At 26.7% G+C, this 19,545-nt stretch overlaps 1 protein-coding gene across 2 annotated transcripts in view; it reads right to left on the bottom strand.

The window, feature by feature from the left end:
- The window catches only part of fry (microtubule binding protein furry), a 789,794-nt gene that overhangs the window by 676,048 nt on the left and 94,201 nt on the right, over positions 1 to 19,545 (bottom strand). For both annotated transcript variants that reach the window (XM_075372343.1, XM_075372344.1), the window contains one exon: positions 15,682 to 15,836. In XM_075372343.1, coding sequence (XP_075228458.1) covers positions 15,682 to 15,836 — 155 coding nt within the window. The remainder of the gene's footprint in view (positions 1 to 15,681; positions 15,837 to 19,545) is intronic.

The following is a 19,545-nucleotide window of genomic DNA, read 5'->3' as shown; positions in this document are numbered from 1 at the left end:
AATGCTGCTCAAAGGGATCACCCAGACCAAAAAAAGCTCGCATGTCAAAGTCAAAAGTGAAATGCACGCTTGTGTGCTTCTTCGATTCCAAGGGAATTGTTCATAAAGAGCGGGTGCCTCCTGGACAAACAGTTAACCAATATTTCTACAAAGAAATTTTAGAAAGACTTTGTAAACGAGTTCTTCGTGTCCGTGCCAACATTGCTGATAATTGGATTCTCCATCACGATAATGAGCCATCCCATACTGCTCTGTCAGTACAGAAATTTTTAACCTCAAAACAAATTTCAGTACTACCACAGCCACCTTATTCACCAGATATCGCTCCGTGCGACTTTTTTCTATTTCCAAGAGTCAAAATGGCGGTCAAGGGACACCATTTTCAAACAACACAAGATGTCCAAAAAGCTGTGACGAGGGTCTTGGAGGATATTACAGAAGATGAGTTCCAGAAATGTTACCATCAATGGCAGAAGCGCTGGAATAAGTGTGTGCAATCAGAGGGGAACTGCTTTGAAGGAGCAACACTAAACATGACTAAAACAGTGAGCAACATTTTTTTCCACATCAGTCTCATTACTTTATTGTCGCACCTTGTATATATATAAAAAAGGAAAAGTAGTTAGCGGAAGTCTTTTTGCATTTGTATTTTCTACATCGATAGAAATTAAATCAGTATAAAAACTTTTTGTCCCCGTCCCACTCCGATATTCTGTGGTAAAAAAAAAAAATTTAATTAAAGACTTTTTAGATTTCTTTACATTTAGATCCATTTCTCAAGTTATTTTAGTATTTAAAATATAAAAACCTTACTTTTTTGATGGTAATTCATGAAAAAAAAAAATTAGCCAAAATTGCTCACCCCTTCCTAGAAAATTACAACTTTATTTAAAATTATGATTGTATCTTTGTACTTTTTAAATACTTTAAATATATATATTTTTTTAAATTTAAAATATTAATTTCAAAACGTATTTTGTTAAATATATTTAACATAAACGTATTTCCTGTTAATCTTCGGCCCGATTTAACAGGAAAATTTTTATGAGTTCATAGTAAAGGTAAGAGTAAATCCGGACGAAGCCGCGAACTCGGCTAGTTTTAAATAAAATGGTGGAAGTGTTTCAAACGTATGGGTAATTTATTAAAAATGACAATAATTCGGCTCGTGCTGAAGGAGGAAACATTACGCAGAATTACACAAAAACAGATCGTTGTCGGTTTATGATCATCAGTGGTCGGTAGTTAATCATAACTCAATAGCAGAATCGCCGACTAAATCACATACTATAATTAATAGCATATCATGATCAAATAAAATCGCAAATAACATGATCCCACAGTTATGAAATTTGGAAAGAAACCAAAATTTTATTTTGGCATTTGATTTATAATAATCCGATAAACTGATATCTAAATATCAACAATTTAATAGACAATTTCATTTTTTTCACAATTTTCCTAAGCAGAATTACGTTATGATTTGTAGTGTTCGCTGGCTATGTATTTTACACGTAATTAAAATCGTCTTTAAATTTCTAAGATAAAATTAATATTCATATTATCTTACAGTTTCCTGCACAGTCGAACAGAAGACAATTTTCATACTGAATTTATCTTAACCAGGAAGCAGTTTACACGATTAAAATTTTAGTGCGGGGAGCTGTTATATCAGTTTTGGGATTCAGAATGCGCTTGAAGAAAAAACAAAGACGTAACAGGAAAAATAATTAAACTGTTCTCCTTTGTGATGAACGTTCTTTTCATATAAATGTTCAGGATTCATTTTTAAAAAAAAATTCGAAGACAAAAATAATATTTGAAACAATTTTTCTAGAAGTTTTTTTTTCATTTCGAAATAAAGAACAGGAATGGTTCTAAATTTATTTTGGCCACATTTTTTTTCTAAAATTTACTTCCTAACGATGCATTTCCAAAAAAAAATTGAAACAACCAACATTAAAGCAAGCAAAACTTTAAACTACGATACTTTCACAAATATAGTTTTATTTTTACTCGCTGAAAAATATATTTTAGTAAAACATTCTAGGTGAAAACATTTAAAAAAATGTGATGTGGAACAACATGACTTACTTGTACGCCTATTAAATTACATATACACATTTATTTATTTATTTTTTTTTTTGAAATGAAAAGTACGTAAAATTTTATAACATTAATAAGTTCTGATATTTTTTTATAAATATATTTTTTATTGTTATTATTGAATTATTTATTGTAACTTTTTTTGTTTTACAATCAGAGGTTAATAATTATTAATAAATTTACATTTAAATTAAAAAAAAGTTTAAAAAACTGAGATGATGTCGGATTTGAACCGAGGTGCCTTCCCCTTCCAAATATTTCATTAATTAAATTTTTATTTTGCTTTAACTCTGGAAACAATGAAAATAAGTACCACTTATGATATATCGTTGAAAGACCCTCATTGAAGGTTTATTAATGCAGTTAAGAAAAAGTCCAAAAAACCAATTTTTTTTTAATTTTGGACACTTTGGTCCAATTGCAATCAACAGGGAAGGTGTACTACAACTGAATGTTACAACAATCCTAAATCTAAAATTTCAACATCCTACGGCAAATCGTTTTTGAGTTATGCGAGATATACACGTACAGACGTCACGCCGAAACTAGTCAAAATTAATTTAGGGATTATCAAAATAGATATTTCCGTTAAATCTGAAAACCGGAGTTTTTCCCGATCATATTACTTCCTTTACTTCGTACGTAAAAATTAGAACAAATTTTTTTTTGAGAAACAATTTTTTGAATTTTTACTGTAGGCTAAATTCTGAACGATCAGAAAGTTAGAAAGATATTTTTTTAAAAAACTGTAATTTAGCTAGCTCTCTCTCTTTCCCACTCACCCTCTAGTAATAAATATATTTTTTGAAAATGCTTAATTTATGTACACAAAACCAAGTGCATGTATTTTTTTCTTTTTTTTTCTTTTGTTTGTTTGTTTTTAAAAATACACAATAGTCCACAAATATTTTTTTAGTGTCTGTGTAAAGTACGTCATCAAATAGAACTTTTTGCTACAATAAGGGAAAATAACTAGAGACAATAAGGTTAAGAGACAACAAACCCTGCAGTAAGCAAACAAGCTTCGCAGCAATTTCCTGTAGCAGCTGACCATACTTTAAAGAAATATCAGACGACACACTAACCTTTTACAACAACTTTATATATAGTAAAAAAAAAAACTTTGGATCTTTTTTAACTCGATCTAACATATCCTTGTTTATCTAGAAAAAGGATGTAGCGAATTTAATTACAACCTCAATAAAATTTAGCGCACAACTTTTGCAATACATATAAAATCAATACAAAAAAAATCATAAAAGTACTCGTATAATGTTTTCTTTCATTATATAGCGAGGAAAATGTCAAATTAACAATTAAAAAATAATAATACATCAATAAAATGCTTAATATTATGATTACAATGTTACTATATTCTTCATGATTAATTATCTTCGATAAATTAATTATAACAATTTAACGTCATCCTCTAAAAACAAAATCTTTACCCTACAAAGAAGTATAGGATAAGACAAGCAGAGCACTACTTCGTTTCACACAAGATAGTGAAACGATAGCTTCACATCCAACTGGTTTTTAATCTCTCTAATAGGTAACGTGAAATACAGCCGAATTCAGATAAGAGAAAGCTGCTAGTTACTGCTGCAATAAATTCACTATTAGTAGTTTTGCATGGAAATCATAACACTGCAATAATTATTATTCCATCCTGAAAACATTTAATTGCAGATACGATAACAAATAGGATTTATCAAAACTCACAATTTTTTGTTTATTTCAAAATAAACAGTTATACAGACAAAAATAGATATTTCATTGAAATTACAAATTCATCGTTTTCTTATATATAAAAATAAAACGTGTTATTGTTTAAAATTCCTTCTACATAATATAATAACGATTCAAAAGTTTAATCTACATACCATTTTTATCTAGTTAATAGTTATAAAGTAGTAAAAATCAATCAGTGACCCAGTTGGTAAGGGCTAAAACAGACACTCTTTTCAACAATTACATCAACCATAACGTTGAAACAAAAAATTTTATTAAATATCATCATATATATACATATTTTGTCTAGTAGCAAAGAATCTTACAGAAAAGTTATTTTTTATTCATATAAATAGGGAAATATATTTGATCATAACTGCATCACAAATAAATACAAGACAGACAAAATACAAAAAAAGTCTGATCAAAACAGGGCCACCGTCAATAATTCAAAACTTGACATGAACCAAATTCTTTGTGTTTAGCAATTAAATGATAATAAATTGATTGATAAGACTGCTAGGAGATAAACAATATTTTATGATTATCACAAAAAAACTAAATTACACATAAAACACAACTGTGCTACATCAACATTTATAAATTTAAAAACTAAAACCATAAATTAAATGAATCATTCAAATGTTATGAGTTGGATTTCATTGTTCACGTGAGAAGTGTCATCTAAAAAATCCCTAAACTTTAACAAAAAAAATATCCTAAGCTGTATCATACATTTATAAAACAGTACGATTCAAATATTTTACTATATTGTGGGTAGTTACACCAGATTCAACAGAGAATATATTTATATAATGTATTGTATATTATACGCATATAATGTCTATAAAATTAAATTATATTAGTCATTTAGTTTTAAATGATTAATGGTTATATCCATACAGATAATGATGTAAACTCTTTGTACAATTGCCCTGTACTAAATTCCAAATCATGCAATTACCTACTGAAGTGACAACTGCACATAATATTATTTGGCTTCACTGATCTTAAATTTTTAATTTTTCACTGATATCCTAAACTCTTAATTCATAATATTCTTTTCTTTTTTACACATCTGTGAAACCATTATTTAAAGTAGATATATACTATAAAAAGCTACATAAATAATTTCTAAACAATATAGAAGAAGTAAAAGTAAAGATCATGTATAACAGATTCACATGATTGATTGATATGATTTCAATCCTTTTAAATATTTAAGTACCTGTAATTCTTAAAAAAAAATTCAAGTAATTTTTTAATTCCTAAACGATCTAAAATTTCATTCAATCGTAAAAAAATATTTCATTAATGCAAAAATTAACATTTAACATTCTATCGACTAAAAATTACAAATTCAAAGTATCTGTCACAGATAGTAACATAAGGTAAACAGTATTTATAATGTAATGTCATTCTGCTCTGATACTAATATTTAAACCATAAGAATCTAGAAAGGTTATATAAATTTAGTATCATAAACTAGCGTGAATGAAGATGGATAAATTCATACAATGATAAAAGCCAAGTAAATTTTAAAATTACTGTTAAAAGCAATATGCGTAAACATAAATAGGGTGTAAGAGATAGCGTACAAGAAATCAAATTGATTTTTTTCTTTATATTTCTTCATGAAATTAAATAAAATAAACTTATTACATATGTAAGGTTGTATGTGTACACATTTATGAGAAAGCAGAAAAAAAATCACATTATATATATATATATATATATATATATATATATAATGTGATTTTTTATATATATATAAGATTTGAAAAGACATGACAATGCTATAATACACTGTGGATGTCTTATGATTACACTTCATCATGTCAGAGGGAAGAGATCATACTTTCCTTTCAACACAATTTCTTACTTACTAACTTTATCCAGTCATCTCTTGAAATATTAAAGTGCTTAGCAGAACTTTTTCTTGACAAGATGTGCATATATATTTATATAGATATTTTCAAATAAGGAAATCTTTTCAATAACTAAAAAAAAATTGATTAGGTTTTTGGTCAATTTTTCTTAAAAGTACAACAAAATATATAATTTATAAATAAACTAGCCATACAGAGATTTCTTCCCTTGCCCTTCCTATCTTGCCATAGAGTCTGCTCCCCTGGACACCCATGTGTTCATTAATCTCATGCTTGCGAGAATAATGATAAAAATTAAAGCCTGTTCAATTTATAAAAACTATCTGTATATTTCAATGTCTTCAGTACAACAGTTTGGTCAGTACAAGACCTGAAAATTTGAGTACTCTCAAGAAATAGTCGGCCTCTATCTTAAAAATAGTAGTTACCAGTCCTTCATACGGGTAAAAATGTATTTTGTCTGGGTTCTTAGCGTTACCTGACAAATATCATTAGCAGATGAGTGTACTTTATTTCTCCCTTTTTTTATATTTTTAAATATTTTTATTTTATGTTCTTTAGTCAAGTAACCAGAGGGAGTTGCAACCAGTTGCGTTATACGTACAGTTACAGTGGCAATGGCTGTGTTGGTTGAGCCACATCAGACACTATCGTACCCCTTAAAAATTGAAATTAAAAAAACCTCAAAAATAGTTTTTAGATATTTATCTGAAGAGTATTTGCAAGCCTAAATCGAGTGAATATCTTAGTACAGTCAGAAATTGGGAAAATATGTAATCATTCTTGAAATTTTTTTTACATTTCTTTCAAGGTCGAATATTAAAAAATGTAGAAATTATTTTTTAGATATTCTCATGAAGATTACATACATCAAAAATCAAGTTGATATATTCAGTTGTTACTGTGAAATTAAAAACAATAGTAAAATACAATGTTACTCCGTTTTAACCCTTTTAAATTGTAATTTTAAAAAATCCTTTCTTGGTGTACGATTACACCATAAAGAGGAAAATGTATACAAACTTTCATCAATTTATTTTCAGTAATTTCTGCTGCATGTTGATTATTATAACATTTTACATTATACTACATACAAACACTATAATAAATTAAAAATATTTATATAAAATTGAACAGACTAAATCTTTTACTCACTTTTCTTCCTTACTATTTGACAAACTTCTATTTCTATAAGATAATAAAATTCTTTTCATAAATCCCAGCAGAACATACTTTCTCATGAAAAACACTCCAACTCTACTTCTGTCAATACTTTTAGTATGTATTGTCTTATGTTCTACATCCAACTTATTGGCTTGTACAATGAATCAAAATTTCTCCTCAACTATTCTCCCTCAAAACCTGCTTTCTTACACTGTTTTCTTGCCCACACCCTCATTTATTCTATTTATCATTTGCTTTCAAGTCTTCCTCATTCCCTTCTTCCAATTATTTCTCCCCTGCAATATTACTATCACTATTCTTCTACTAACTTTATTTCTCAAACCACTACAATGTACTCAATGCAATTTTGTGCCATACTTTATATTCTAACCTTCTGTTTTACCTTCTAAATTATTAAATGCAAGTTTTATGAGTAGATATATTATTTTATGATATTCTGTATTTCAAACACTACCAAATCAAAACAGGTCATCATTTCAACAGAAAATAGATGTTGTGCTGTTTTAAATAAATTATAAAAACTGTGCCACGCTTTTATTTAACTAAATATTTTCATTACTTTTAATTTTAAAATTTAATAATTATTACATTTATTTATTTTTTATTTATTGGTTATTTATTAGATATTTACATATATTATTTTTTTTACTTTTCAGTACATTTTTATATTTCTTAATATATTATATTTTTTTGTTTAAAATTCTCAATTTGATTTAATTATTATTTTTTACTTTTTAGAGGGTTTTTCTAATTTGTTTCCTTTTTTTATTAATGTTAATATTAATATTAGTTAAATAAAAGCTTTTTTAAAAAATAATATTTGTATGTAATCAAATATATTTTTGTAATTTTTTTTGTTATTTTGTATTTTTTTTATTTTTACTTTTTAGTCTTAATGAATAATAAACTTTTTACATCCAAAAAAAATATTCTTAATAATATTTATATCTGAATATTATTGTTTGTTCAAGTATGTTTGTTTATTAAGACTAAAAAGTAAAAATATTTATTTTTACACATTGAAGTTACATACTTGAACCAAATTTCAATCATTTTCATACGATAGTTCTTGAGAAATGAAATTTTTCAGCAACATGCATGAATTTAGCGTAGGAGTAGCGCATCGGGAGGTGGGGGGGGGGGTGATGGCGGGGGGTTGGTGGGGGTGGGTCATATCCAAATTCTAACACTGTAGTATTGTATTGTCATTGAAGTTACATACATGTACCAAATTTCATTGATTTTCATACGATAGATCAAAAGATATAGCAGTTGCAAGATTTGATTATAACTACAGCAAGTTAAATAAAAGCTTATAAAAACATGACTTAATTCTTAAAGGAAAAATATTTTAATACAAAAATAAAAAAATTTTCATTTAATTTTCCTGCAGAACATGTAGAAAATTCAAAATAGTGCACTGCCATTTTATTCTGATTGTTCAAAAGATAAAAAAATTAACATGATAACTAAAAAAAAGCTCACCAAATAACATCACTGATTTTTAACTCCTGCTGCAGACAGATTTAAAAAGAAACTGTATTGTTTGGCCTGTTTCGGAATTAACTATATATTTTTAAAGAGTATTTATTTGATTTTTGAAGTTTTTAAAAAAAATAGTAGCAATTACTTATTTTCTTTAAGCAATTAAAAAGTACTGTACCAAACCTGAGCCGGGACTTTAACCCAGAACCTTCCACATGAAAGGTACTGGTGGAAAATATGCAAGAATATTCAATTAAGAATTACCAAATATGAGAAATTAAGCAAAAATTTCGCTGAAAGTAAAAATGAAGACAATGAGTAAAGTCAGATTTAATAAACAAATTCCCATATAGTACTAAAGATAAATAACTTTGAAAGCAGTTCCATTATACACTGGGGGTGGGTGTTTATCAATAATTATGATTAATGCTAACTGTATTCATGGCATTTATAAAAAAACAACCTAAATAAAACTAAAAATGTTTCAAGATTTAATCAAATAAAATTATACATCACTTTCATTCTATTTAAAAAATTCAATTTTTTTAAAAAAGTCAACCCTGAATGGGACTCAAACCTAAAACCTTCCAAACAAAAGATTAAGGTAGTACTACCACCACAGTGTAGATAAATAGCAAATTGTTTTCTTCTTTTTTTTTAATTCAAAAATAAAAAATATAAAATTAAACAATTAAAAACCTAAAAATAAAACTTTTGTCGATTCATAAGAAATTTATCAGTTTCAGATGAGACAAGAAATGTGTACGTATATCTACAGAATATACTTGCGTGCGGTTAATATGAGAATTTCAACATGTATGTAACTGCTAAAATAAAACAGTATTTTTTAAAAATACTTTTCAAAAGATAAAAAAAAAGCAGTGGATGTATGTGTCTGTACACATGTGCATATTACTGTTTGTTCATAACAAATCTTGCATGAAAATTATGCACAACTGTAACAGGTTAACAAAAGGATAGTTCCTGTATGATTAGAACTTATTTAAACAGAAAATTATTTATTTAACAAAACCATTTGCCTTTATTTGTTGTATTTTACAGTCAGTAAATAATTAATATTAGATATGGTAGATAATAAAATGTTTAACAAAGCAGTATGCATGTTAACATATTCCATAATAGATTAAAAATATATGACTTGGAATACAAAAGAATATTATAATAGAGGTTCATTTTTATTGTTTAAATCATGTTTTTCTTCTAGTTAATAAACTATGCCCACAAACCAAATTTTATAAAAGTACAAAAGGAAAAATCATTGTCTAACTAAAACATAAATAGCCGAACTAAAATATCTTAAAAAGAGACCGTCTGTCGGCAAGTACAGAACATTAATTCAGAAACACAAAACTTATACTGTGAAGTAATAATGGAATGAACAAACATGTATCTGAAATAAATAGGATTAGTATCTTAAATGATATTATGTTGGAATATATATGATGTAACGTCAAACAACCAGCTTATCACATTACACTTTACCAAACAGGTTACTAAACAATACAAAATTCACTAAACTAAAAGTAACTTCATCTGGATACCTCCAACAAAAATCTTAAATGATATTTATGAAAACACAAAGAAAGTTCAAATTTAAAAATATATATATACAACCAAATTTAATTCATAACTAACAATCCACTACAATAACATATTTATAACAAACCAACAAAAAAATCACAACAGAATGAAGGAAAATCAGGGTTGGACTCAGTTTCATTAAGAAGATACATATAGGGCTTTTTATTAATTCTTATCTAAGTTAAATGTTTATATACCTTGTGAACAATCTTTAACTCTGAATTTTATTCTTGATAATCAAAATTATTTAATAATTAATACAGGCTATGTCTCATATCTAATTTTATATTTTCTTACAAACGTTGTTTTTCTGTGCCCAATTATATATATAATAAATTCAAATTTTATATAATTTATGTGTACATTATTTCTTTTTCTTTGAACCAGTTCAAGGAATTTTTCTTTTCAGTTCTTTGATTGAAAAAATGTAATAGAAATACATAAAAATAATAAGTTTGAATATCAGTACACAATAAAGTACACATAATCAGTACAGAATAAAGTAACAATTTGGAAGACATTAAATGAAAATTATTTGAGTATAAACTGAATTATATCTAAATGTCTAACAAGAATACAGAAAATTCAGGGTCCTTTTTAAATTATATTATTTAAAATATCAATAGATTAATAAAAAAGTTTAGGGAAGAAAATTTTTTAATTTAATTTAAAATAAATAGACGGGAAGAAATGAATAGGAAACAAAATTAAAATTACAAAGGCTTGAATCAAAATGAGTTATAAGGGTTTTTCTTATAGGCCAAGGTATAATAATATATTTTGTGATAATCTGGTTAATAGAGGTAGACGTAAGTGATTCAAGAATACATAAATATATACTTTCTTGACAATGGATTACCCTCATACATAAAGGTACACCGAAAAGTTAAGACTTCTTAATTTACTAAATGTTGGTTAATATCATTCCTACTTATAGAGATGCCAAAAAGTAATCTGACAATTTTATAATCCTGAATGTTATTCCAACAATCTGAACAGGTGCCAAGATATATTTCCACTAATAAATCAGAGTTTTCATTATTTAATACAAAATGGGTATGTATCCTAATGATGATAAGGTACCATAATAATATCTAATACACAAAAGTAAATCTTAACATCCTTGTTTCAACTAGAGGAAATTATCAAAAACCTCTCTCATAGTAGTTTTTATTGCCTTCTGGATATACCATTTAAAAAGGGAAAAATTAATATTACAATAATCATTATCATTATTACTTTAATAAGTTAACATATTCCAGGAATGTTAAATATTAATACCATACACTCCCCTTATCAGCTGAACTTGATCAACATGAATACGTTAAGAGCAAATGTCCCTTAAAAAACAATTTTATGGGGCTCACAGTAATTTTTAGAAAAAAATTGCATAAATAAAACAAAATATAAAACAAATGCAATAGATGTACACTGAAAATTGATTAATAACCAACAGAAATTTTTGTTATTTAAAAATATACATTAATTCAAAAAAAAATATAACTCGTAGAAAAAAATTGACTAATATAAAAGGTGAGAAGTTTGTATCTTGACAAAACCAAAGAATGCAGAAGAAGAATTACATTTTGTAACAATTACTAAGAGTTAAGATAGGTTTTCTGAGATATGTCATTACAATATTATAATTAATTAAATACTGAATAATTATTACAACAAAAAAATAAAAAATAACTTCTAATCATTTTACATGACCGTTGGTGAAACATTTTTGTTAAAAATGTTCACTGATGTTATCTAAAATAAATTACCACAGGGCTACCAGAGAAGTTTCTTTATAAAATAAAATTAAATTATTAAAAGTAGAGCATTTGAATATGAGTAAGACTTAAATCCATGTAGATTGAACTAAAACCCCAAATTTTTAACATGCATGGAGGCCAAAGTGAAATCAAACAAAAAAATTATCTTTTAATTAATTTTATCAAGTAATTTTATTAATGAATTCAAAGTAAGTAAGAGCGGAACAAATCTATTGAATTTCACTGAAGTATATCATACATAAACATTTAATTGAATATATAACTGTTTTGTTTATGACATACATTTTTCGTCTCAATATGGTGTTAATCATATTCATAAAATACATAGTGAATTCCTAGCAGAGCTGTACTGCTTACCATTACAAGCATGGTATTACAATTCAAGTATTAGTAATAAAAACAATAATAAAAATTGTTAATTTTATCATGAAATTATCATAGTTGTTAAAAATAATGTATTTTATCCAGAAATCCATGATGAAAATGGTTTTTATTTTTAAAAAAAATTATTTTATCAGATTTTTCATTCATAAAGAGTGAGGAAATAAATAAAAATTTGCTGTATTCCTGTTAATGTAATTACCAATCTACTCTGTATTCATTAAAAAAAATTTCATTAAAGAAAAACTTTTATACCAGATGTTTATCTATTTAAAGGGTTTAAAAACATTCATTCATTTATTGTTTGAGGAAAGGTTAGTAGATTCATAATGAAATTAAAATAACCAATTGTGAAAAGTTGTCACAACTTATCACATAGTTTTAAAGAGATAGCATCCTGCAGAAAAAAAATGTTAAAAACGAATCTCATAATGTTGTGACCGATTTCACTAGGAAAAGTTTTTAACCACCTTATGTTATAAATACAGTTTTCTGCAATATAATATTATACAATATATATATATATATGAATATGGTTTGCAGTAATTATTTATTACATTATTATTATTGTAATACTACTTCGATATAAGATTTATTTGGAAACGCTGATAAAAAATATAACTTCATAGGCAAAAAAATTAGTTTGAAACTCTTTTTAGAAAAAGTTTGGTATCAATTAGTGTATGCTGTGTGGTGCAATGAGAGATTGCCATTTAATTCATATTATTTTACTATGAACTTTAAAAACATGTCATTCAGAAATAATGTCGCTTAAGAACTGCTACAAAAGGATTTAATACACTAATATTAATATCAATAACATGCTTCCACTTCTAAAAGAGAAAATATATCCTTGTATAATTCTCCTGATGAGACTTTACTTTAGGGTCATACTGCACTTATTCATATTCAGCATGTTTTATCAAAATCAGACACCTCATTCATGTATAATATAAAAATGAGTAAAGGTGAAAATACAACCAACCTGTGTGGCAATAAACTAATTTAGAGAAGAATAAGTAGAAATACATTAAATTATAGAAATAAACACAATAGTGAATAAATGAAGTTGAATAAACACTGTGGAACAAAGAATGCATTTATGTATATGACATCTGCAAAATAGAATGAAGTTCAACAAACATATCTGCAAAATAGAATGAAGTAGTAAAAATAATTAATTGCAATAAATAAGACTAAAATAACTAGTAAAAGAGTAAGGAAAGCAGAAGCAGTAGTAGAAATAATTTTTATTAAAATTAAATCCTGGCAAGAAAATACAAAAAGAAGACTTTGAAAAACATAGGATGGTGTTTTTTTTTTGTTTTACGAATCTTAAGACAACAATAACAATAAAACTTTTAGAACTGATGATGTGAAATGTTATAACAGAAGTTGTTCTCATTCATAACATATACCTTCATAGTAATTGTACTGTAAAGTTGTTTCAGTAATTCTGATAGGAATTTTTTTATAACCAATGTTATAACCCAGACCTTGCACCATAAAACAAAGATTACAATAATAAAGCAGATAACAGATGATGTAGAATATAAAGCGCATTGAAAAAAGAGTTCAATGAAAAGCAAACTGGAATTTAACAACCGCTTGAACGAATCACATACAAGTAAAAAATGATATGAAGACATTGATAAAATGATTTTCTTCATTAAGAGGAAGGAGGGGGAATATGTGAATCCATAAAAACACAAAAAGAGCAGGAGATACAAAAGTAAAAGAAAGGATTAAATGTGATCATACATAACTAATAATTAAAATTAGTTTCTGCAAAATGTTACTAATAACATATAGAGAAACTAACTACTAATTACTGTCTTATTACCAAGTTTTACATGTTAAGACAAACATGCTTTACATGTCAAACTCTTGAAACAAAGTAAGTTTCATTAACTCATGTAGTTAATGAATTTAGTAGAAATGATACTAAATAACTAATGACATAGAAACTATAACTCATCATCCACAAAAACTAATAAATGCAGTAATATAAGAGATATAAGAAAATGAGAGATGAATTAAAGAACAACCTCCAACCTTAGAGAACGTCAGTTGCTATCAGCATTATATTAAATAGTTTTATGTAGTATGTAACAAATATACATGACCTAAATACAAAAGGCAGCTTCAACAACTTTAATAATTAACAAATACTGTAGTTTGTAAAACAAAAGAAACGTAGATTCAATATATAAATAACTGCTAACTAATAAAATACTAAAACATGGGTCAGTTTAAAGCTTTTTTTTACTGAATTCAATCAAACCAAACAAAGTTGTGGCTCTATTTGATAACATTTTAATTAAAGTTTTTCCAACATCTCTCTCACACATGGACAATGATCTAACTGGAATGTTTAACATTTTCATATATTTAATATGCATTTGCATATGAGTACTAAACATCCTTTACCATAAACTATGTTGTTAATAGAGAAAAACCACTAGAGTTTAGTCATTTTTTTTCTAAATACACCTAGTATTAGTCAATGAAATATTAAAAAATTGCCCACTAGAAGAGATATTGACCCATACTTTTAGTGTACCTGAGAAAAACTTTACATTCTAGTTGAAGGTGTTAAGGTAAACAAAAAAAAAAAAAAAGAAAAAATAATTTTTTCCCAAAACGCATGGTGAATTAATTCAAATATTATCCTTATATTAATAAGGTAAAATACAGAAAAAATATGCTATGTCATATGATTGCATAACTCTGTGAGAGAAATATAAAAATAAATAAGTTTTTGGCACAATATTTGAAAACACATTTACAGAATGCAGGAGTACTGTGTATACATGGGGGCCTTCATCCAAAACCTTTTCATACTACATACTAATACTATGCCTTTTACCGAGGTTTTGAAGATGACCTCCAGTAAAGCCCATACGAGCTAGATACGGAGGGGGTGGCATGGCGACCACAACTGTTACATGGTGGTTCCCCTACGGGGATCAGGATATTGTACACATTTAGATCTTTCTTGAACTCTGTTCAAAATTGTTGCTGCAGTGTGACAATAAACATGATCATTACATATTCTAATACACAAAATGTCTTCTCACACTAAGCGACATTTTTGCTACAATGCACTGCCTAGTAAGAAAACAAGGTAACATGTGTGATAGTTCATTTGGTAATGATTTGAAGAGATTACCTTATTTTAAGGAACAAAATTTTGTTTCATAGTTTGCCAAAATATTTTATAAACTTAAATAACCTAATATATAACTTTAGTAACAAACTGTATTCCTTTATTTCATTAATCAATGTTTAATGAATAAAACGATTTAATGAAGATGTACAACAGGGCTGTATGCTGTACACGTTGAACCTTTTCAAAAAAATTAACACAGAACTTACACCACTTTTTTACAGTGTTAAGAACATGAATATTATGACAAAAAATACCATAAAATCTTAAAAATAAAAAATTGCAAAAAATCATATATATGAATAAATACACCATACTTGAAAAATACATAAAAATAAAACAGTTGTCTTACCTAGCACTGAATATTGTAGCTAATGCAAGGAAACATCCATCAGCAACATTAGGTTTTGCAGTGTAACAACGATCAACAACCCAGTCAAGCAAAGGGCCCATATCAGGATTACATTCTAATAGCAAAACTACAGTTTCACATGCTAGTCGATGTATCTGAAACACACAGATAACATAAATTCCATTAAAAAAAAACACAGGCAGTACAAATTAGAACAGTATCTTGTTTCATAAAAGCTATCATTAATTTTAATACAAGTCTTTTGAAATTTTATATCCCACAAAATCAGGATAAAATCTTCTGCTTAGACGAATAAAAAGGTGAGAATAATATGGACATAGTTATCATCAGTTAAATCTTTAACACAGTAACAGTCATAATTTTTTATTTTAATTTTTTTTAAAATTGCCAATTAATCAAGTTGCCAATTGCATTAACCATAAGTGTTGATTATAAAAACTGAATCTTAAGTACAAGAAGAAATTTAGTACTCTAAACAGTTACTCTTTTTTTTAAATACTATAGACATGGGCTGTATTTTTTGTTAACAAAATAAAACTTTAGTAGAATATGACTAACAGTAAATGCAACTATAGAAGTGCTTTCTAAGGATAAACCGATAGCAAAAGTTAACCTGTCATAAAGAACAATTGAACAATTAAAGAACAATTCCAGAACAATTGTAGGTCTTGAAATACTATTTATTTTATGAGAATGACAATGCCTAAAATAGTTAGTATTTTACTGGTTTAAAGATTCCCATGCAGTTAACTTACTACTGAAAATAGTATTTTAAACTACATTTGGTGAACGGTATGGACACATTTGTTCCTAAATAATATTGTGTGAAATACTTCCAACTTTTTGTATGAAAAAATTCAGTGAGATATTCAAAATAAATTTTATTATTTGTACAATAAAAATAAATTAAAAATAAATAACTTATTTAATTTCAACTTATCTCAGTTTTATTATTAACAAAAACACATAACTTTTCTGTTATTATATAATCATAACCAAATTTAATTGATGATTGAACAGTAGAACAACAATAAAGAATTAATACAATTGGAAATCTGTCGATGGAATAAAAATAAAAAAATTATAAAATGATGTTTTTTATTTACACAACATTTGATATTAATCTACATTGGTAGTTTTAAACAAGGATACTTATAATACAGATGCAGAGGCTTGGTGTACCTGGCTTGTAATTTTCAGGTCAGGTCCACCAGTCAAAGTTATCAACTGGGTTAAAGAATTTGAAAGGTGCAAGAATGAATAATATTAGAAATAAATAAAGTAACTTTTCACATATTTAATAATCATAGAAAATTGTATGATATGTTGTTGACAAATTGCACCAATAAGAAAAAAATTATGAAGATGATAAGATCGATATACATCATCAGTAAGCTATGCAGAGGAGAGAGTGAAACTTATAAGGTACTGGTCTACTAGAAATTTTGCTAAATTATTAAAAGTATGGAGCTGTTGTAATCATGTTTCATTTTATAATTCTTCACAATTATAAAAAGTTATGGACTAAATTTTTTAAAATTATAAAACATTATAAGGCAAAAATATTAAAATAATTTAAAACACACGTCATAGCTTTTGTTTATGTTATGAAAGAATTGTTAGCATGTGTTTTGTAATGCTGTAGAGTTGGATAAAACTATCCTATATTAAATATATCAAAAACAACATCATTTTTGTAACAATATTATGTGTGTCCTTTGAATACTTTTCAATAAATAAATCATTGATTACACTATTCAAAATAATGAATGGAAAGAATTATTAGGCTGATGAATGGGCAGGATTGAATCAATATAATGAACTACTGTTGAAAATGAACGAATCAATAAAATCTTTAATTAAGGTCAAATTTAGTTTAGTTTTTTTTTTTTAATTACTAGTACTGATTTCAAGTTTTCTACCCTATACTTTTCTTGATAAGACAGTAAACGGATTTTTTAAAAAATTAAAAAATGAACCCGGCATCATAAGATTTAACACACATTTTTTTAAATGTCATAACTAAAAAGAATATAGGTGCTCTACCTACTTTCTGGAGTAACTTATGATCCAAATCGTAAATCACTCCTGAAAGTAACATAGCAACCTTCAAGAATAACAAGTTTCATGATTAAAGTGATGATTGAGTTTCCATACCCTACTTTAATGATCCATATACAGCATGCCAATCCCATAATACAGTAATGCTACATATCAGGATGCCAATCCCACTAAAATGCAAGTAATATTCACCCCTGCAATTATACTACTGGTTGTATAATGAACAATATTACTCTCAGAGAAAGCAGCTCTTATTTTGCGTCTTTTAACTTGGCTGCATTACATGAATCACAGCAGTACGAAAGACAGCGGCAAATAATGTAAAACAATAAATAAATTTACTACTTTCTGTTGTGAAACAATGCATTAGATAAACACATTTCTTCAACTGGGCAGAAAAAAAAGCAGCAAAAAATGCAAAAAATTAAAAATAAAGATTTTCCCTGAAAACTAATTATCCTTTTTATTTTACAACTTTATGACAAATATCATTTATTTATTAACTTTATTTATTAAACATCATAAATTATAATGTTTACCGTGTATTTCTACCACTTTCTTTGCAATTTTTGAACATCCAGAAACATTTAAAACTTTTTTAAACAAAAATATAATTCCTTGTTAATGATAAATTATAATCTTTGCCTTTATTAATCTATCAGATAGTGTTTTCCGTTGAAACACATACTCTTTGAAGTCATTTTTTTCCAGATTATATCCTAACTACATTTCTATTACTTCAGTTGCTAGTCAGTTGGCAGCAACTATTGTTAAGCATCATGTTTAGTTTTATAGTTTTAATTTTTTGTTTTCTCTATTTAGAAGTTTTTTAGTCGGATGTATTCTTATTTTAGCAAAACATTTTGCTAATAAAAAATATTTTCAAAATTAAAAACAAAAATTTATCAGATTAAATAACTGTTGTAAGTCTAATCATCAAACAAATAAAGTTTCAGAGGGGAAAAATCTTTTCCCTTCCCTAGGTGGACTGTCTTGTGTAAAACTCATTGCTCTGCAGTTGAAGTTATGGTCTTATGGCTTTCTCCTTAACATTAAAACTGTACAGAGTTACCTTCAAAAATAATGATTGATTTCCAGTCACCATATAAACACAATACATAGCAGTCAGCTGTCTACAAATTTCAGCTGTCATCATACTTTGAAAGCTGTCCAAATTTCATAGTTAGCAGCAACATCAACTGCTTACCATATTAAAATTACCTCTCTCATTTCAATCCTACAAAATAAACTACAAAAGATTATACACTAATGAATATTATGAAAGCAACTAGGCTAAGATAAATAATCATTAAATTCTGAAAAAATCTTAATAAATCATAACATTTAAAGATGAAATCAGAAGATTATATGAAGGAAAGAGTCGTGGAACATGGAATCAAGAATGCTTGTTAAGGAAGACCAACAATCAGTTGAAAGATTAAAAAAAGAACTAAGCAAAATATTTTGGATGAAGAACGCCACCATTTGAAAAAAAGGCAAAAGATAAAGTGAATAATTTGGAGGATAAGTATTTTTTTTAAAAACTAAGCAAAATATTTAATAAAATATAAGGAAAACTTATTTCAAGCATTAAAAATAGCATTCATAAAAAAGATTTAACAATAGGTTGGAAAATTTAGAACAGATTCCCTTGAAAAAAAAATTGTGTGAATAACTTAGATGAAGAATGTCTATTGAAGAAGAGATTGAAATACCAAATGGAAATTTTGTGTAAAGATCATCTTTTGCAAATGAAAGTAAAAAAATAATACTATAAAATGA

Source organism: Lycorma delicatula, chromosome 8, assembly GCF_047948215.1.
Source record: "Lycorma delicatula isolate Av1 chromosome 8, ASM4794821v1, whole genome shotgun sequence".
Lineage (NCBI taxonomy): Eukaryota > Metazoa > Arthropoda > Insecta > Hemiptera > Fulgoridae > Lycorma > Lycorma delicatula.
The sequence above is the reverse complement of the archived record's forward strand: the minus strand, read 5'-3'. Positions and strand labels throughout refer to the sequence as shown.